At 36.1% G+C, this 21361-nt stretch overlaps 2 protein-coding genes across 6 annotated transcripts; one reads left to right on the top strand and one right to left on the bottom strand.

Annotated features, from left to right (window-relative positions):
- Positions 1-44: 44 nt before the first annotated feature.
- exosc8 (exosome component 8) lies at positions 45-3106 on the top strand. Its single transcript, XM_039676189.2, has 11 exons — positions 45-147; positions 273-309; positions 425-488; positions 574-647; positions 724-769; positions 857-962; positions 1116-1161; positions 1251-1347; positions 1420-1540; positions 1699-1805; positions 2890-3106. The coding sequence occupies exons 1-11, from the start codon at positions 131-133 to the stop codon at positions 3006-3008; spliced, it is 834 nt and encodes a 277-aa protein (XP_039532123.2). The 5' UTR covers positions 45-130; the 3' UTR covers positions 3009-3106.
- Positions 3069-21356, bottom strand: supt20h (SPT20 homolog, SAGA complex component). 5 transcript variants are annotated; one of them, XM_039676180.2, is made up of 24 exons: positions 21205-21356; positions 20667-20744; positions 20479-20514; positions 20230-20355; positions 19829-19955; positions 19628-19731; positions 18491-18607; positions 18349-18402; positions 18127-18266; positions 17852-18011; positions 16742-16798; positions 16486-16557; positions 16215-16384; positions 16013-16045; positions 15252-15354; positions 14887-14992; positions 13917-14054; positions 11769-12015; positions 11308-11456; positions 9833-9891; positions 9626-9742; positions 8673-8772; positions 8251-8339; positions 3069-3865 (listed from the first exon to the last, which is right to left on the bottom strand). In XM_039676180.2, the coding sequence occupies exons 2-24, from the start codon at positions 20667-20669 to the stop codon at positions 3719-3721; spliced, it is 2454 nt and encodes an 817-aa protein (XP_039532114.2). In that variant the 5' UTR covers positions 20670-20744; positions 21205-21356; the 3' UTR covers positions 3069-3718. The 5 variants fall into 5 exon arrangements, with proteins under 5 accessions (XP_039532114.2, XP_039532113.2, XP_039532115.2 ...); XM_039676179.2 differs by having other exon boundaries at positions 21201-21344; XM_039676181.2 differs by having other exon boundaries at positions 9833-9888; positions 21201-21344.
- Positions 21357-21361: the final 5 nt, after the last annotated feature.

Here is a 21361-nt window from a genome sequence, read left to right as displayed (position 1 = left end):
ATCATCACAGCGGGCGAAGAAGGCACAGAGCGGCGGGTTGAAAACAGCACTAGCGCCCCCCACTGGAGCGGAGGACGGGAGATTCAACTCTTTACGTCACTGCAGGTTTCACGCGGTGCTTCTAAACATCATGGCGGCTGGTTTCAAGTAAGTCAATTACAAAAGTAGATTTTATCTGAATAACTAATAATTATTTAATATTTTAGAGGTTTTGATTGTGATTTCGCTCTATTTAACGTAAATATATTGTGTGTGTGTGTTTTGTTTTCTAGAACCGCAGAGCCTCTTGAATATCACAGGAGCTTTTTGGTGAGTTATCAACGTTTTGATTTCTGTCAGCTATGAATTTGAATCAGTGTTGTAACTTATAACACAGCAGGTAATAATGTAGATCTAATAATCAATTAATCTTAAAATTCAACAGAAAGAAAACTGTCGTCCAGATGGAAGAGAATTGGGAGAGTTTAGACCCACAACCTTAAATATTAGTAAGTATTAGATGCATATTGTAGAACAACACATTGAAATAATTTTCAATGCATTAGATATAATTGGATAAACCTGTCTTTCTAGACTCCATAACTACAGCCGATGGATCAGCAATGGTGAAGATTGGAAACACCACAGTAATCTGTGGGATAAAAGCTGTAAGAATCATTTGTATTTTCCACAAAGCTATTATATGGTGGTGGATAATGAAATTACAGCATTTTGTTCTCACAGGAATTAACTACGCCACCCTCTGATGCTCCAAATAAAGGATATATAGGTAAATGTAATAACTGGGCAACTAACGTGTGTTATACATTGGGGTGTTGAATGAAATTTTGAACAAAGTTCCTCTTTGGTCTCCAAGTCCCAAATGTAGATCTGCCTCCACTGTGCTCGTCTAGATTCAGACCCGGACCACCAGGAGAACAGGCTCAGGCCGCCAGCCAATTTATCGCAGACGTCATTGAGAGGTACAACTCAAGAATACCATTTTTTTGTGGGTAAAAGCAACTTGATTGGTTGTCAAAAAAGAGGAAACATGTTTTTCTTATACATCTTAGCAAGCCTGTAAATAATGTTGGTTATTATTACTTAAGTCTTGTTTATTCTCTTCTGCTCTGCAGTTCAGATTTAATAAATATGGAGGAATTGTGCATTGAAAAAGCTAAGGTAAGATATAATAATGTATGTGCGTTTATAATAGAATCTTCATTGATGAATTAAAACTCCTTGCATTTCGTTTATCACTTATTTTCTAGCTTTGTTGGGTGCTGTACTGTGATATCATGTGTTTGGATTACGATGGGAACTTACTTGACGCCTGCATCATAGTTTTGCTGGCAGCTTTAAAGAACGGTGAGCACTTCATCTGAATATAATATCCTCCTGCTGTTATGATGACTAATAAACACGTTTCCAATTTCTCAGCCCAACTTCCTGAAGTCACTGTAAACAAAGAGACAGATTTAGCAGAAGTCGACATCCAGAAGAAGAGACACTTGAAGATCAGCCGGCACCCAGTTGGCTCATCGTTTGCAGTATTTGATGAGTAATTAACATATTTCTCTATTACACAATACGCAATTTAGTTTAGCTAAATTATCATGATGATTAAAAATGAGAACACTGGTCTCAGATCAATATACAATTCTTTAGACATGACAAAAATGAGTTCACAGACACTTTTTCCATTTCCTCCTTTCGCAGTTCCATCATCATCATCGACCCCACGGCGGAAGAGGAAAGCTTGTCTACAGCATTAATGACTGTGGTAACAGACGAGGAGGATCGACTCTGTGCCGTCCACAAACCAGGTGAACATCAAGACATTTGACACAAAGCCGCAGGTTATTTACAGCATCCATGGATGCAATATCATCTGGGTGAAAAAGGCAATATTATAGAAGCTTGTTTCCACCATGGGGAAAAAAAAAACAAAAAAAAACAAACAAAAAAACTTTATAACTTGCAATTTTAAGCATCTTTCTAAACTCTAAATTGCGAGAAAAGAGATTTTTGGATTTGCTAGAAATAAAGTCAGAACTGAAAAAAAAAAGTTAGAATTGTAAAAAATCTCGGAATTGTTAAAAATAAAACAAGAATTGTGAGATATAAACGTGGAATTTCAAGAACAAAAAAGTTAGAATTGTGAGAATCTCAGAATTGTTACAAATAAAACCAGAATTGTGAGATAAACGTGGAATTTCAAGAACAAAAAAAAGTTAGAAAATGAGAATTTTGGGTTGCTAGATCAAAATTAATTGAGAATCTTGGGTTGCTAGAAATAAAGTTAGAATTGCAAGACAAATTTAAAATTGTGCGAATGTCGGATTTGCTAAAAATAAAATCAGGATTGCGAGATATAAAACAAAGAATTGTAAGAAAAAAGTTCGAATTTTGAGATAAACTTGGGTTGCTAGATCAAATCAGTCAGAAATGAGAGAGAAAAGTCAGAATTGCGAGATATAAAGTTAGAATTGCAAAATTAAAAAAAAAAAAAACAAGCTTCCATATGACAAAGAAAGAGTATATTTAGTTAAATTATATAAAGTCGCTTTGGATAAAAGCGTTTACCAAATGCATTAATATAAACGAAATGCTTTTGTACTGTAAAATGAGTAATTCATAATATAATTTTATTTAATGTCTTAATTTCTTAAACCATAGAGCTTTTATTTTGGCGGAAAAAGACCTTAAAGCTTTTCTTTTTCAATTCTTTTCGATTCTTATATTAATTGAAAACAAAAATCATCAAATCTACAACACGGATCACATAAATGACCCATTTTGGATCCAAAGAGTCAAGATTGTAGATGAGTATCGTCAGATTGAGTTTTTGTGGTCTGTAGATTTGATTGAATATTATTTGTATATTTAAAAACAAATGTTTTGCTTTAGGTGGGACGTCGTTATCCGGTGAGAAGCTACAACACTGCATCAATCGAGCCATAACGAGAAACAAAGAGATCAGCAAACTAGTGGACAAAGTCATCGGGAGCATGAAGACGACGAAATAAACACACACACAGTCGTGACATTTTTATCTAAAAGTTGTATTTTTCACTGTCAATATATACTTTCTTTTTTATCACAATAAAACTGCCGACAAAGATCATTTACAAAAATTCTGCCTCAGTGTTCAGAAATGTCATCCACTCACATGGATTAGATTTTTTTTCTCCATAAGAATATACATCAACTCCCCCCTCAGTATAACAAAATGCCTTTTTAAAATGTGCCGTATAAAAACCGCACACGCTGGGACAAGGCAGCCCATCGATCTGACATCCAGCAGTAGAGAAGAAGGATTTCTCATAATGGTAAAGTTGAGCAACAGGTGATTGAGGCACATCTGTACGGCCCTTATTAGTGTGCGTAGGGTCCACCCTCTCGAGCCGAACAGGCTCTCGTTGAAAGGGCCATTTGGAAGGAGAATAAAGACAGCATGCCGTAGGGAACCCTACAAGAAGAATTGTCTCATTTCATGTCTTGTATTTCTTTTAAAAAATATGGTAATACTCTAAGGTCCCCTGCTCTAAATGTCCTCGATGCAATACGAATAGTCCTCTGGCCTGAGGTCAGGCGGGAAACTCCTGCACCCCCTATGAACGTAAAAAAATTGTAACTTAAGTCCGGTTGAGCCACAGTCAGTCCATAAAATGCTGCGGATCAAGCACAGTGCCGTTTGCTGACGTCCTCTCGGTGGGTTAGTGGAGGGGGTCGGGGGTCATGATTTGGGGAGGGGCTGTGGCGTGCTGCGTTTCCTCTTACTTCTTGGCTGGTTGACGGAATGTTGCCGTGGCAGCGCCGACTGTGCCGCCCCCACTGCCATACCCATTTGCTGCTGTTGCATTTGGTGCTGCAAGAATTGCAACTGTGCGAAAGGGAAAGTAACGGATCATGAATTTGAGAGTCCTCTCTCACAGCAGCACTTCCTACCATCATCAAACACACCCTCTAAATGATACCATTTAAATAACTTAATGTGGATTTTTTTTATTATTATTAAATATAAAATAATGATTTAATTGTTTTAAAAAGACATACACTCCTGTTTAAATTTTTGTTCTCATGAAAGGAATTAATGCTTTTTTTATTCCGCAAGGACACATTAAATTGACCAAATGTAAGAGTAAAGAAATTTTAAAAAAGATATAAATATATATATAAGGGCTGGGTAACGATTAATCGCATCCAATATAAAAGTTTGTGTTTACATAATATATGTGTGTGTGTACTGTGTATAATTATTTTGTACATGTAAATACACACACACACACACATGCATGTATATATATTTAAGAAATATTTGCATATATATATACTTTTTACATAATATTATATATAAAATATTTCATATATTATTACACATTTTTCTTTAAGTCTTATACAGACTACACACACACACACACAACAAAAACTTTTATTTTGGGGCAATTAATCGTTATAATATATAATATCGTTATAATATTATAGGGCTGGGCAATATATATATATATATATATATATATATATATATATATATATACATATATACATATATACATACATATACATATATATGTTTTTGTTGTGTGTGTAGTCTGTATAATTATTTTGTATATATAAATACACACACATGCTTGTATATATTAAAGAAAAATGTAAACATTATGTAAACACAAACTTTTATTTTATTTTAATTAATCGTTTGACAGCCCTAATATATATATATATTATTTGAACTTCATAATCAAATAATACTGAAAAAAAATGCCAAAAATATTGATTAAAAAAAAAAAGAAAAGGTTTTTTAACAGCAAATCATCATGACCTATGAAGGATCATGTGACACTGAAGACTGGAGAAAATATGCTGAAAATTCAGCATTGCCATTACAGGAATAAATTACATTTTAAAATAAGAAATATTTCACAATACTTACTGTATTTTATCAAATCTATTTGTGAGAATAAGAGATCAAAACATTTACAAAAATCTCACCTTAAAATTTTAAACAGCAGTGTATATTGTGCTTGCATATGAATTTTCTTTTAAAAAGATGAGTTAATGCCTTTACTATTATTGCAAAATTTGGGATGCACCAATATTAAAAATCTAAATCGATAAGCTAATAATAATTAAGTTCTGTAGTGATAACAGACAAATGGCGAAAGACAAATAAATTCTATTAGGTCTAAAATAAAACACTATCAACTTAAATCATATTAAATGCTACAAGTGAATTTAGGCATCACATCATTATAAGTGTACATTATTCAAAAAAAAATATTAATTTTGAGATTTGCTAAAGATGACATTTAACAGTGTAACTAAATTAGTCATGTTTTTAAAGATGGACAGCAAAGGTAATCTAATGGGAAATGAGCATGCACTAGCATATATCCAATATCGACAGATATACACACACATCGGTAACACTTTACTTGAAGGGGTGTGCATAAGACTTACATGACACCTTCAAAATCATGACATAACCTATGTTTTATGCATGTTTGTGACAGTGTCATTCACTCAGTTGTGACATTTTGAATGCAAATATGACATTGTTTGAGATGTCTTTGTTATGACACCTTGACATAAACCAATACATCATAACCTGTCAGTGTTTGTCATGACAACTTGACATTAGTAAGACAACACAACCTATCATATTAACATGATTAATAATCAAACTTAAGAAAGCACCTAGCTTTATGGGTTAACATTACATTAAACTGCCAGCTGGTTGGTTTTGGTTAATTCAATTAGTACCACTGTAGTTGAGGTCACGAAAAATATTCATGACAGTTATAATGCCTCATGACAGTCAATGTCAAAGCCAACCACATGACAGTTTAACTTCATTTAATGTCAAGATGTCATGCCAAAGACATCTTAAACATATTATATTTGATATTTAAACACATCATATTTGCATTCAAAATGTCATAACTGAGCGAAAAGACACTTAATGACAGTTGTCACATGTGCCATATCATGATTATGAAGGTGTCATGTCAGTCTTATCCACACCCCTTCAAGTAAAGTGTTACCAAAACATCTCTACCATCATCTGATAACTGATATGGTTCTGATATATTGCGTCCCTATCTAAAATGTGGAAAATACCTTTAGATAGTAATGTACATTGTTTACAATATTACATGCTTAACATGTTTGTGTCGCCCCTCCCGTTGGCTCAAATAATAGAAGAGTTTCAACTAAAGCAGGGAAACCACCATTCTTTAAAACTGCAGTGAAAATGAAAGCAACGCTTTGGACAGACATGTGTTTGCAGAAGCTGAGTGCGGCAGAAAGAAGGAGGGATGGGGAAATAATGGGAACGACAAACTGTGAGGATCAAGCAGAAGGAAGGAAGGAAGGCAGTAAAAGTAAAAGTGTAATGCAGCTGTTGTTTTGTCAGCTATGCTGTATTACACACACACACACACACACACACACACACACAGCCATGCTCTTGTTTGGTGTCAGTAAGACAGCAACTTCAACTCGCATCTCAGCTGGGACTAATGCAAGGATTCGGCTGTTACTGGTCAGATGTGTGTGATGGATAACACAAGCACAACACAAATGAGTCATGCTTATCAATGCAATCTGATGAATCCTTCTAAATCAGACATTTATGAAGTTTGGAAATATATCTCAAATGCTGTAAAAACATGCTTCAAGCTGCTGTTAAGAGATATGCCACAAGCTCAACGTGATATGCAAAGATGTTGGTAAAGGCGTAGACAAGACACGGCAAGCTTTACACATTGGTCAGAAGCAGCCCGGAAAGAAACTATCGATGTGGTAAACAGTGTTTAGCTGTGTAGACTTGAGCTTTTGATATAAAGAATGAATGCATAGACATCATATAACAGACTGATCCACAGTCTTGCACCAGACCTTTCAGACTTAATGTTTAAAGTTGTTAAATTGTGCTTTTGTCCTTAGATGTCGCAATATTGTACACACTACTGTACACAAAAGTTTGGGGTCAGTAAGAGATTGAAAAATAAATAAATAACACTTATTCAGCAAGGACAAACAAATTGATCAAAAGTGAGGTTAAAGAGTCTAAAGACACATTGTTAGACATTTCAAATAAATGCTTTTTTAGGGACGCACCGATATTAACATTTCGGCCGATACCGATAACCAATGATTCTTTATACTTGAAAGCCGATAAACCGATATATTGGCCGATAAATCTAAATCCAATTTTTTTTTTTTTTCATTTTTGAGAGTCTTATTACAAAAACAAAAGTCTCACCATTAAAATCCATATCCCAAGCACACATTATTATATGACGGACATAAAACTGTGTTTTTATTTTTTTGTCCGATCATATTTCAAGCAATTCCAAACCATTATGCTAACCAGTGCATCTGCAATCTACATTAATTATTAGCTTTAATATATAGGCCTAACTTTATTATCAGGCCGATAACGATAACACTAAAAATTAACATATATCGTCCGATACCGATATGGCGGCCGATATATTGTGCATCCCTACATTTTTTATTTTTTTTCTATTAAAAAAAAATCATAGTGGTTCTTAAAGTTTTTTGTGGAAACCATTGCTTTCAACACCAATAATAATAAGAAATGTTTCTTGAGCACTAAATCAGCATATTAGATTGATTTCTGAGGGATCATGTGACACTGAAGAAGACTGGTGTAATGATGCTGAACATTCATTTTTGCCACCACAGGAATAAATTACATATTAAATTATATTAGAATAGAAATCAATTATTTACAATTGAAAACATTTCACAATATTATAGTTTTTACTGTATTTTTGATCAAATAAAATGCAGCCTTGGTGAGGGAGAAGAGACTTCTTTCAAAAACAAAAAAATTACTGACCCCAAACTTTTGTAAAAAAGTAAATATATATATATATATTTTCAACTTTTAGATATTTTAGGCTGATAATTATATGTTTTATAATTGTGTAATCTAACGTATTTCAGAGTGTAACAATATTCAAAGAGGGGAAAAAAGTAGGGCGGCACCTTATTTAATCCATTGAGAACTGATTGGTTTATAAAAAGTAGGTGCGTACGTTAAGGGATATCAGCCAAAAACAGATGATGTTTCAGAACTGGAACAAGTTATTATAATTTGATGAAGGATTATGAATAAGACCAGAAAGGTGTTTTAAAAAAGTAAACGGGGTCGGTTTGGAATTCATGTCAAGAGGTCAAAGGTCAGTCTGATATACACATGTCTATGGGTGGATGAGGTCAAAGTTGCTGCATTACTTGGATCTGTGGCTGGTGCTGTTGCTGGAGCCTCGGGGACGGTATGCTGGGCCCGGACCCCTCCAGACCACAACCCAGCTGGGACAGCACTACCACGGACAGAGGGGTGGAGGAGGAGGAGGAGTAGGGGAGAGAGAAAGAATAGGGTGGGGAGGGAGGTAACAGGAAATAAAAGGTAGAATGTAGCAAAAAGGAAAAGTGGCATCCACCATCATGTTAATCAAATGACAAACCAAATAGTCAAAAAACAGGTCTGACCTACGTTGAGATTAGTATGACACACTACAAAAATCTAAATCCATTAGTATGTCTACTCGTTGTGTTAGTGTCTGTTAGAGATATCTGGACTAGAGATGTACTTGAATAACAGTGACAGGAGTAGCAGAGAAGTGAATGCATGTATCCGGTGCATGGGTCTGTACCTGCTGCCTGAGGGGACATGAACCCCCCCACTCCGGTGAGATTGATGACTGCTGTCTGTTGTGCGGTCAGGCCCTGTTCTGTCGTCAGACCCGGGTCAGCCTGATGCAAACAGGACAACTCAATTACTATTCAGATTTTCACAGCAGCCGTATGTCAGACTGTGGCCAAAACTGGTACTGCAATCACTTTCAAAATACTGTAGAGTGGTGTATGCCGGATGGGAACCAAACGGTTCAAGGTACAAAAGACAGTTTCAGTGCAAACTGTTCAAAGGGCTTTAAACAATTTCAGGCGATGAATAAGGGTCTTATCGAGCGAAACGATCGAAAAAAAAAACAACAACAAAGTTTAAGTTTTATAAGCTCAAATGGTCGCCTTGCTCTGTTCTGTGATGAGCGTTTGTGACTCTCCTGTTCGAACTCGTTTATCAAAATGAACAAATCTTTTCCCGAGTCAACTTGTTCATTTCGTTCGTTGAATGAACCAAATGACACGAAAAAAGATAAACGAGTGATAAACGAGTTCAAACAGGAAGGTCAAGGTCTTTTGGACCTTGAACCGTTTGGTTCCCATTGAAGTCCATTATATGGAGAAAAATCCTGGAATGTTTTCATCAAAAACCTTAATTTCTTTTCGACTGAAGAAAGAAAGACATGGACATCTTGGATGACATGGGGGTGAGTAAATTATCAGCAAAAGTTTTTTTAAAAGTGAACTACTCCTTTAAGGGCTGCAACTTCACTTTTTAAATTTCACCATCCTGGCTGGACTACTGTTGTCAGTGATATAAATATTTGAAATGAACATGACTTCTTAATGTCTAGTGACACATCAGGGCCATTTTATGATTATTTGAAATACATTTCTTACATACAGCTCCTTTAATCCTCCGCATCACAAGATTACTAGAACAATGAAAGCAGTGTAAAATGATGGACGCTGTCTGACTCACGGACTCCCCCTGCTGCTGGGGGCTGGATGTGGCCGACTGGCTGCTCTGCTGTTGAGGGGAGAACTGAGACAACTGCTGCTGCTGCAGAGAGTTAAAAATCAGTGGTCCCGTAGGGAGCTGAAAGAAAGGGAAACGCAAATACAAATGGGAGGGAATGAGAGAATCATCTCCACAAAACATATTACATTACAGGAAAAGCTCCCTCACCTGAAGAAGGTTGAGCGGTCGCAGTCCCGGGCTGTTGTTCAGGCCAAAAGGCCCACCTGCTGGGACAACAGTAACATTTTAATATCGTGTCACAATACAAAAATGCAACAATATGTATCGTAGATATACATCAGACATTTGGCATTATCAGGACCATGGGTCCACCAGTACAAAGTGGCCTACATTATTTTAAATATTTCTAGCCAGTGACAGACTGTGCAAGCATATTCGTCTAAAATAATTCTGTATTTTCAGCTTCAGAATCATGAATATTGTTATTCTGGTGTCACCATTGTCCTTGGGTTACAAGCACCAAGTCCAAGCCTATTCATTTACTCCCACAATTTAATACCAAATTTAGCATTTTAATCAACAGTACATTTTTTTACCTTTTATCATACGTCTTGGAGTATCGCAATAATATTTTGTCATAAGTTCAGTATCGTGATTTTTCGATTCGTGACATGAGGGTATAGTTTAGGGCTGGGTATCGATTAAGATGTTCAAATTCAATTCGATTTCGATTCCTGATTCGATTCGACTATAATGAATATAAATGTAATACAAATCCTATATTTATAAAAAGAAACAGTGGACATAAGTCAGAACATGCACGCCTTGGTCAAACAGGATCGGGTTATTTTATGTTTAAGATAGATATAGATAAATAAATATATAAAAAGATTAGACAATATTTTATTACACTGATCTTACCTAAATGTTTGTTTTTACAATGGGGTAATTTTTTTTGTTAAGAGTTTATGCAACACATGGAAGCTTGATTTAAATCTTTGAATTAAATTGAAAAAACAAAATAGCCAAAATAAAATACATTAGAATAAAGAGAAATAAAAAGAAAAAAAGTTTTTTGGGTAGGTCAGAAATACTTCAGAAATCAAGTATTCCAATGTAAAATAACACTGGACAGTCTTTTAGTCCTGACTGAATTAAATAGGCTATTAATTCTGATTGCCTACAATTAATGCTATATTATGTTTTTATGACAACAAAATGAATGGCTGCGTTCACTTTAAGAACTAGTGCAAGGATCCATTACGGTTTCATTATACTGTCTGTCACATGCGTTTTATGCTTATTTAAGACATAGCCGACTGTCTTTACTGACTGATCGATAACAGCGGTGGCTGTTACTGGCTATTTAAATCTAGTGGGTTTGGTTTTTCGTGTCGATGTCTATTGGTCGCAAATACAATGACGCTGGTACTGACGATTCTGTCTGACCAATCAGTGATCTGCAGTGTTTCACGTCACATTTAGTACCGGTACGGTACGCTTGGAACCTCAACAGACCAGGTACCATTTAAAGGTAAACCATTTACCATACCATGAGGTGGAAAAGCGCCAAAGCGTGCTGTACCGAACCATACCGTACCATGCAGTGGAAAAACGCCATAAAAGTCACTGATGATGATGAACATCTGACCATGCAGGGAGCGAATGACGGTGAAGTTTACCTGCTGGAGCTGCAGGCTGCATGGCAGGCAGAGCTCCAGACATGAGACCACCAGAGGGCAGAAGTCCACTCAGGGGTATACCAGACGCCAGGGTCCCAGGACTACAACCCAGCATCGGGTTAGAACCGCTCATCAGGGTCTGTGGACTGCTGTGTGTAAGAGAGGTTCAGCCGGGTGAATATAATATTCCTTTACACTTGTTGCTTGTCAGACTGTGTGAACATCATGTCCCACAATAGGATCTCAGTTGTCAACGTCGGACTGCACAACAGTCAAAAATGGACAAATGCATGAAAACTCATCGAGTTTAACATCAAACCACATTCGATTTTAGCCTAAGATCAGAGGAATATTATAGTATTTGTAAAAATTTGTCTCAGACGCCCAAATTGTGGATAAAATCATACAGTGTGCACCCGGCTTTAGACATAAAAAAATCATTTCTTCATCATGTCACTTACCAAACTGGGCCCACCACATTGATGAAGTTGGTCATGACCTGTGAAGATGTGGTGCTGGACGTGGGCAGGGGTATAGTCATGACGGGCAGGGCCATCTGCTGCTGGGTGAAGGGGGTCAGCAGGGTAGGTTGCTGTGGGAGGGTGGGGTCCTGAGGGGTGGGCGTGGCACTCTGAACATCGGCAGGGTGTGGCGTAGAACACGGCGTGTTGGTGGGGGTGGGTGTAGCGGGTTTGGGAGTACCTGATCCTATGGATGACAATCAGAGGAAAAAGAAGGTTGAAAAACATGTAACATGTATTAAGAATGAACAATACTTATTCAGCATTTATTAATCTTAGTTAATATTAATTCCAACATTTACTAATACATTATTAAAATCAAAGGTTGTATTAGTTAACATTAGTTAATGCACTGAATGAACAGCTGTATTTATATTAACTAACATTAACAAAGATTAATAAACACTGTAACTAATGCATTGCTCATCGTTAGTTCATGTTAGTTAATGCATTTACTAATGTTAACTAATGAACCTTACTGTAAAGTGTTACCAAATTAATAAACAAACATATGCCTAGCAAGTGTGATAGGACTGCATGTATACAAAAATACATTTTCACCAGATGGCTTAAATTTGGAAAGAATTAATCCTTCTAGAGTTGAATTGGTTAAAATTTTGTTGTTTCTGCATATCATTTATTTATTTATTTTTTTATAGCTTAAAAATGACTTTTTACTCAAGAGTGGGAAAATCCGTTTTGGCCAGTATGATTTAGGAAAAGCTTCACTGTAACAAAAAGTTCTGATACTAAAAGTTAAATAAAACGAAGATTACTGGAGTACATTTTTATAAAATTACAATACCAATATTTACATCGTTATTTCTTCTTTTCGAAACGTAAACCATTGAGCTTCTATTTTGAAGAGTTGGCGGGGCATATATATTTATTTAATATTATATCTCAGCCTGCTGGATTTGACAATCGCACTAAAGCCTTGGGTTTACTCGACGCGTCCACACGAGCGTGAGTCTCCGCTGACTGCGCGCGCACCTCTCCAAATGGACGAGGCGTTTATACTTGACGTGTGCTATTCTGTGAAACGAATAGCAGTGAAGAAGTAGTTTGCCGTTTAATTCATTAATTGCTAATTCATAAAAGAGTAAATGCAGTAGGTTTATTGTAGCCTACTTTCACTGCATGTAAACTATTTAAACAACTATATTGGAGAGTGTTTAAACCTTAATTTCACCAGCAGGGCTTACTTCTGCTATTGCTATTGTTCACAAAATGAGATTTTATGGTCGCCCATCAATGCAAATGTCTCTGTGTATAATAGTGTTGTCACGATACAAAAATTATCGTTTCGATACCAAGTCAAGAATTTCGATACTTTTCCTGAAAAGGAAAAAATGTCTAACAGGGCGTTTCACATGCACCTTCTTTGCGTAGGTCTGTGCTTTTTAAATATAAATAAATCACTGACAAACATGCAGATGCTCTGATTATAATCAAATAGCCTAGATCATTTTAGCTGATGCTTTGTATCCTTTATTTTAGCAGCTAGCAAATTATTTATGCTATCTATGTAAGTCGGGGTGAAAGTTGTACAGCTAATACAAAAATAAATAAAACATCTTCAGTTAAATAGCTGATAATTCATTTATTTCACTATTAAATAAGAGATCTAGTGCTAAAATCTGTTGTTTTTTAGCCCTTAGGGGTCTGAGGTGTTGTCTGGGTCCTGGAGGTGTTCTGACATTTGTGCTTTTTTCTGTAACTTGTGACATTTTCATGGCTAAAGTATTATTACACTGTATTCAGCACAAATTCTGCTACGATAATATGTCAGCAGCATGTATGTAAAATTTTGTAGTTTTGAGATAATGACGTTTATGCGTGGTTTGTGAAAAACAAAAAATTGTGAGCTGGTATCACGGCGATACCGTGGACCCCAGGGGGTTAAATCAAGCGGACGACCCAACGCGCACAACCGCCCACACCGCAATGACATCATTTTTGCCACGTGCCCTTCGCAGGACGTGTCGAGTATACACGGGGCTTAAGCCATATTGCCATATCAATTTTATTTGGATATTTCACGTAACAGCTTTGCGGTTGTGGATGGAGAGATCCTCAGTTACTCACTCTGCATGGGCGAGAGAGCAGCAGGGGACAGCAGGCTGAGCTCCATGGAGTGTTTCCGGGAGAGCGACTGGTTCTTCGAGGGTGGAGGGGTCGGGCACTTGAGATGGCCGCTGGAGGCCTGTGTACTGTACAGGTTTCCTACACAATAGGAGGGAGTGTTTGTTTAGCATACACTTTTTAAAGCGGAGAGACAAAAAACATATCGTGACAGACAGAAGGAGGGGAATGAGATCAAGACCTGACCTGACTTTCGTCAATCTATAGACTGGTTCTTGTGAAAGCTGCATAACATGAGAATGAACCTCATTGGTTCTCCCAAGTCAAACTATCATGCTTGAGATTCAATTTACCAGAACTGATGTGTGTTGATGATGGTTTTATGAATTTTCATTTTTGGGTAACAAAATTCGGATTGTTCAGCTGACGAAACGTCTCTGCGAAAGACAAAAACTCCATAAAACCGCTGTCAAAGTTGTGATTTGTGAAAATGACGTGATCCAGAACCTTTATACAGTGCATGAAATTGTAAAGATGTCTCCTCCTCACAGCCTCGTTTTTATCCCAGTTCATTTCTGTATGTCGTCGTCTAATCTGACTAAGGTCTTTTATAGAGGGGTGCCTGGGATTTTTTTGTGGGCCAAAACCTAGAAATTAGCATTTTAGCACGTCCGATTCCATCGTTCTCATGGGTTTTTGGTTGAATGCTTGAAATAAGGTCTGTGGTGAACATGCTACATCAGTAATATCCTCTTGTGGGGTTTTAAAAGGTGTTTTACTTGTGTAGCAAGTGGCTAAATGGGACTACAGAGGTTGTCAGGGACATTAAACGTCATCAGCCTAACTCATCTACTCACACGTCCACTTTCACAGCCCCGTTGTGTTTATAATCACGCTCTTGCAAACGGGGAAACTGTTTTTAAACATTTATACACATACATGCACATATTATCATACATGAAGTCTGTCTCACCTGAGGAGGCGCAGGTTGAGCCGGCTGGCAGTTTGATAGGAGGAGGTCTGTGTTTGACACCCTTTCCTAAAACCGATGACTGGACCAGCGCTGAGAAACCATCAGCCTGCATTAACGACAAACGTTGTTTGTTTTTTTTAGGCACATGCAATTGTTTTTTTGGTACCCATTTTCTATGTCTAGCACATAAATCTATAATCAATCACTTTTTGGGATTGGTTTAAAAAGATCATATCTGCCTCATGTCTATTTTTCTATAGCATGAACTGCAAAATAAATACATTAGATGATTACAAACCTGATCCAAATCAGATTAAAACCATAGTCGATACGGTACGATATATACATTATACAAAGTGTCTCACCTCGTTCTCCCTGGTAGGGGAGAGCTGGCCTTGCGAGTTGTGCAACATCTTCACCTGACACTTCACGTCCCGTTCATACACCTCTTTATACTGCGTCAGAAATCTGCAGCACAGGAATGTTCACATGGTGGCTGAAAATAACTACGACTAGGATCCTGACTAGGAATCACATTTGTGCGAGCATTTGTGCTTATAAAACTTAAACTTTTGTATTTATTTGTGAATTGGCCGATCGTTTCGCTAGATAAGACCCTTATTCATCGTCTGGTGTCGTTTAAAGCGGCACTGAAACTCTCATTTGGACCTTGAACCGTTTGGTTCCCATTGAAGTCCATTATATGGAGAAAAATGCTGGAATGTTTTCATCAAAAACCTTAATTGCTTTTCGACTGAAAAAAGAAAGACGTGGACATCTTGGATGACATGGGGGTGAGTAAATTATCAGCAAAAGCTTTTTTAAAAGTGAACAATTTATTATGTTATAGCGATTACTTCTAACTATTTTTCTATTCCATTTAATTATGGAATTGTTTGATAACATATCAATTATATTTTATGTGTATTGAATATTTGAATGTACTTCTTTATGAATGACTTTCTTTTATATTATTGTATTTTTCTTTTCTTTTTTCTTATTTTTGTGAAGCACTTTGAGATGTAACTTTTAAAGGCGCTAGAGAAAATAAAGTTTATTATTATTATTATTATTAAGACCAGAAACCCAACAACACCAAACGACAAAATGAAGCTCCCATACTCACCGATCAGCGTCTGTCTTTGAACCAATGAGAAATCTGCAAAAAAAAAAAAAAAAAAAAAAGATCAGACGTGAGCAGGCAAAACTACTCTCATCGGACACTTCCCCATCTCCCATTGGTCACATATAAATGTAATGTAACATAATACAAATGTGAAATAAATACTTGTGAGGGAAAAACTAAAATGTCATCAGTTGTTTCTCACGGTGGGTGAATGAGGTGTAGATCTGTGACCTCCTCCTCTGATTTGGACTCTTTGGCGCTGTATATTTTCCCGTACACCAGCGGGTCACCCATAGACTGGAAGATAGTGACTTTTGTTCTTTGAGACTGGCCTCCCATCTCACACTCGAAAATGTAGTCGTCCCTCACGTCCTGTTCAGAGACAAAGACAACATGTCACAAAGATAAAACAATATTTTACAGGGTTCATGTACAGTCTAGTTCCAATGTAGTATTCACAAAATTTTGATTACCCGTGCAGGCCAAACAGTAGGCTGATTGTCATCTATTTTGACTGAGTTTTCTGCCACTGCATATTTCTCTACCTGAAGGCAGAGAGAAAAACTCATGTTCACAGACTTGGCTATAAGACAAAACCTCCAAACATCCCACAACAGAACATTGAAGGCCACAAGGCAAGTCATTTTTCAAAAGTTATTTCTGTGATGAAATATTGTTGGACCTTGTTCTGTATGTTCATTAAACTGCATTACAGTAACAGCAACTCACGTCAATTTCTGCTGGGACGGTCAGCTGACAACTGTTCTGTTTCCACATGTCCACACACTACAAGAGAAACGAGTGATTTAAACACGTTAAAAAATTGATAAAGATCGATAAGATCTAACCAAAACTCGGAATGAATATGAAGTATTTACTAACACAGGACATTTAATTAATAATAAATAAATACACCACTGTTCAAAAGAGTTAACACTTAATTCTCACCAAGCCCATTAATTTGATAAAAAAAACAGTGAAAACAGTAATACTGGGAAATAATATTACAATTTAAAATGGCTGTTTATTCATTTAAAATAATTTTTAAAAGGTAATTTATTCATGTAATGGCAAAGCTGAATTTTCGGCATCATTAATCCAGTCTTCAGTGTCACATGATCATTCAGAAATTATTCTAATATGGAGATTTGGTGCTCAAGAAACATTTCTTGTTATCATTATTCTCAATATTTCTGTAAAACAAATGTCAGGATTTTTTAACGAAACAAACTTTTATTTGAAATAGAAAATTTTTGTAACATTACAAACGTATTTACTATCATTTTTGATCAATTTAATGCATCTTTGCTGACAAATGTAATTTTAAACGGAAAGAATGGAACTTTTATTTGAAATAGAATTATTTTGTAACATTACAAATGTATTTACTGTCACTTTTGATGAGACATACATATTTTGTAACATTACAAAGGTATTTATTGTCACTTTCGATCAATTGAATGCATCCTTGCTGAATAAAACTCATTTCAAACAATTGTAACTGACGCGAAACTTTTGAACAGTAGTGTACATATGAAGAGTTCAGATGCAAAAGCCTCTAAGTGTCATTTGAAATTTTCTTCTAAAATGATCATTTTTATCAAGCTTGTATATTTAAGTTCAGTAATTTCACTTAAATGGCAATGAAGATTACCTATTAATTGTTATTTAAGTGAAATTACTGAACTTAAATATACAAGCTTGATAAAAATGGTCATTTTAGAAGAAAATTTCAAATGGCATTTAGAGGCTTTTGCATCTGAACTCTTCATATGTGACCAGGTTTAAATGAATTTCCCCAAAATCAGCACAGAAATGAAAACGACGTCTCTGACTCACATTGCCAGCTTTGGAGATCTTGAGGTCTATGGAGGGAGCGGGTTTCCTCTCTTTCCTCCTCTGCAGGTAGTCCAGGAGTCGGAGCTGTGGCAGTGTGGGGCAGTGGCTCATCATCTCCTGCTGTCTGTTCAGAGCTGCTCGTGAATGCCTCCTAAAACACCTGCGGAGGGGAGAAACATGACTTCCGTTAGCATGGAATGATGCATTATAAACATAAGTTTTGAACAGTATTGTATAGAAAAAGCAGAACGCATTTGAATAAAAAGCGGCGTCACCGTTTCATGGATCGTGTGTTCATCTTCTGTTTGTTGTAGAGCAGACGGTTGGTAGTGCAGCTGACGGAGATGGAAGGGTCCAGACACAGAGGCTCCGCTGTGGCCAGAATCAACTGACTCTCCAGCTGAAGTTTATCATCCTATAAACACATTCAAAACACGTGAGAACCGATGCCAAAGCTGTGAATCGGTCACTTTTAATGCTCTGTGCAGTCGCATCACCTGCGTCCACTTGTGGTGATCACTTGTCATAGCATGAACGTCACAGATCAGGGTCTGGTGAAGAGAAGAGACACAGCTTGAGAAAAATACTCACCTCGGGTTTCTCAGAGACTGCTGGTCATGGATCAGGACTGTTACTGACCTGCATAGTGGGTCTCAGCAGGATGTGCCGGCTCTGGTAGGTCGGCATCTTTGCATTTCCAGACTGTCTGTAGTCCCTGACCTCAGCGATGACACAGCCACAGTGAAATATGTTCACCTGACAGGACAAACGCAGAAAAACAAAACTAAGGCACTGGTTTATGCATCATGTAATAAAAAAACTAATGTAGGTTAATGAAATTAAAATTACACATTGAATCAATTCTGCACCAGTGTTATTTTAGAAATATTTATATACTGTAATAGTATATATTTTTAATTTTTATATTTTCAGTTCTTTTAATTTTTAGATTTATGTGCTTTTTGTCATTTTTATTAGTTTTTGGACTTTCTTAATATTTCTATTAAGCTTTAACTTTTTGTTATGCAATTATAGTTCTTCAACTGAAACATTTTAATTTAGTTTACTTTTTTAAGTTTACACAATATTTATATTTTACATTATTTCAGCTTTATTATAATTAAGAACAAATATTTAATAATAGTTTTAATTAACAATAACAACACTGTTCTGAACTTTATATAGGGCTGGTAATGTTAATGGTAAATTAAATATAAATATTTATAAATAATAAGAATAAAAAAATGTTCAAGTGCATAAAATAATATATATAATAAAAAAATCAATGTAGGTTAATGAAATTAAAATTACACATTGAATCAATTCTGCACCAGTGTTATTTTAGAATTATTTATATACTGTAATAGTATTTATATATACTGTATGTATATATATATATATATATATATATATATATATATTTCAGTTATCATTTTATTTTAACTTTAAGATTTATGTGATTTTTGTCATTAAGCTTTAACTTATTTTTATGCAATTATAGTTCTTCAACTGAAACATTTTAATTTAGTTTACACAATATTTATATTTTACATGATTTCAGCTTTATTCTAATTAAGAAAAAATATTTAATTATAGTTTTAGTTAACAATAACAACACTGTTCTGAACTTTATATAGGGCTGGTAATGTTAAATGTAAATTAAATATAAATATTTTTAAATAATAAAAAATAAAAAACGCCTGAGTGCATAAAATGAAATGGAAAAATACATGAATAAATCACACATTAAAAAAATAGTTCAATGATGCTACTTACCTGTGATTTTTCTAGAAGGTCTACAAGGATGGGTGGCAGCTCCTCGGCATCCAGGTACTCCAGTAACTCTCCTTCTTCATAGCGAAGTCGGATTGTTTCCGAATCTTATAGGTCGGGATAAAAACATCAGCTTGACAAGACTTTATTAACAAGCAGCATGATGAGCTAAGCATATTACACAAATAAAAAAGCAGACAGTACCAGATCCATTCTTTCCTCTGAGCATAAGCGAATATCCTTCATTGGCAGGGTACAGGTTGACCACCAGACATGAGACGGACTCCTGTGAGACCAGTTTCTCAAGTAGATTCACATTTCTCCTCAGTTTCTACAGAAAGAGGGCAGTAAGGACTTTGTTATTTATATATATACACGTCACATATTTGTACACACACATATACAATCCATAACATCATTCCACGCTTTTCACTATTATATTCCATCGACTCGATAAAAAAGCATAAAATCACACCATAGTTTTCTCATTGAGTATCTGGCATCACTAAGCAAAAAGGGCTGCGAATGCCACTTCATTAAAATGCTGGTCTTGAAGTTAGTGTAAAACATAAATGTATTTGTGTGTTATAGCGGGTGAAGATTACCTTCAACTCTGGTTCTTTTTCACACTCTTCAATGTACAATTCATAAAGTTTCTGATATAAGGATTTCCTTCCACTCGAGGACGATCGTCTCTTTGCTGGTCGCTGACGAGCACTTTCAACAATGTACTAAACAAGACATAATGTCATAGTAGAGTAGAAGAATACATTATTGCCATTTGAACAGATATTATATGGATACAAAATAAACACCAAATTGTACAGTGTAAAACAACACAGAAATAAGTATACCTCAGCCCGATCCAATGCATATTCTAGGACTTGTTGCTGCGGAAGAAGGACATTAGAGGCAGGGCAAATCTCTCACATTGTCCAAACAAATCAGTGAAAATGTCAAATATTATCAAATCAATGCCATAACGTTAAATAAAACCCAATTCCGTATTTATACATCATTAAACCAAATCTGAAAGTCTTACCATTGTGGTTGTTGTGTGACAGGAGGCGATGCTGTGTTACACCAACACTGTCACCTCCACAAACACACCATTCAAACCCTGATATCAGAAAGAGACAGTTCAGAAACACACTCCACGCGTGCATTTATCTGTCAGCTGACAGTTGCCATCAAGAACTTAACCCCAGACATGCAATGACAAGTGTATGAATGCGAATAAACAAAGTATGAGACATGAACTCAGCTCATTAAGACAGTTATGCATCTGTGTGTATATGTGCAGTCACAACATCTGGTAAACAAATGTGGTGAAATTCAAAAGGATGATGACAAAGTATGTGTTAAAGGATGCAATGGCAATAAATATCATTCATTTATGAAACTCAGAGGAATATTATGCCAGAAGAAGAAGACAAACTTCAGCACAGGAGCTCCAGCAAACGACAGACTGGCTAACCACAGCTAACAGCTCACTTAAAATGCACAAACTCACACAACACGACCACCTGACAGAGTGGGGCATAACGTGACAATGGCGACAAACATTGAAACTGACTTGCCAATCGAGTTGCATCACCACAGGTAGGAAATCCAAAGCAAGAAGCGGAATAAATGTTCCAGTGCCTTCAATGAAAAAAACTCACAGCAGCCATTTTGTTCCAGTGTAACAACAAAATCCAAACTTCCGGTGTGCGCGCGTGTTGAAGGCGGAACCAA

Source organism: Pimephales promelas, chromosome 23 (assembly GCF_988280905.1).
Source record: "Pimephales promelas chromosome 23, fPimPro1.hap1.1, whole genome shotgun sequence".
NCBI lineage: Eukaryota > Metazoa > Chordata > Actinopteri > Cypriniformes > Leuciscidae > Pimephales > Pimephales promelas.
Note: the sequence above shows the minus strand (reverse complement) of the source record. Positions and strands in the feature narration are given on the sequence as shown.

Bases quoted from the DNA above. Each gene is read 5' to 3' on its own strand.
- exosc8 (XM_039676189.2), top strand. The intron at 1,162-1,250 runs GTAAGATATAAT...CTTATTTTCTAG, and splicing joins TGTGCATTGAAAAAGCTAAG to CTTTGTTGGGTGCTGTACTG. The intron at 1,806-2,889 runs GTGAACATCAAG...GTTTTGCTTTAG, and splicing joins CTGTGCCGTCCACAAACCAG to GTGGGACGTCGTTATCCGGT.
- supt20h (XM_039676180.2), bottom strand. The intron at 20,356-20,478 runs GTATACTTATTT...TGTCTTGTTTAG, and splicing joins ATGCATTGGATCGGGCTGAG to TACATTGTTGAAAGTGCTCG. The intron at 18,012-18,126 runs GTGACGCCGCTT...TCCCCTCCGCAG, and splicing joins AACACACGATCCATGAAACG to GTGTTTTAGGAGGCATTCAC.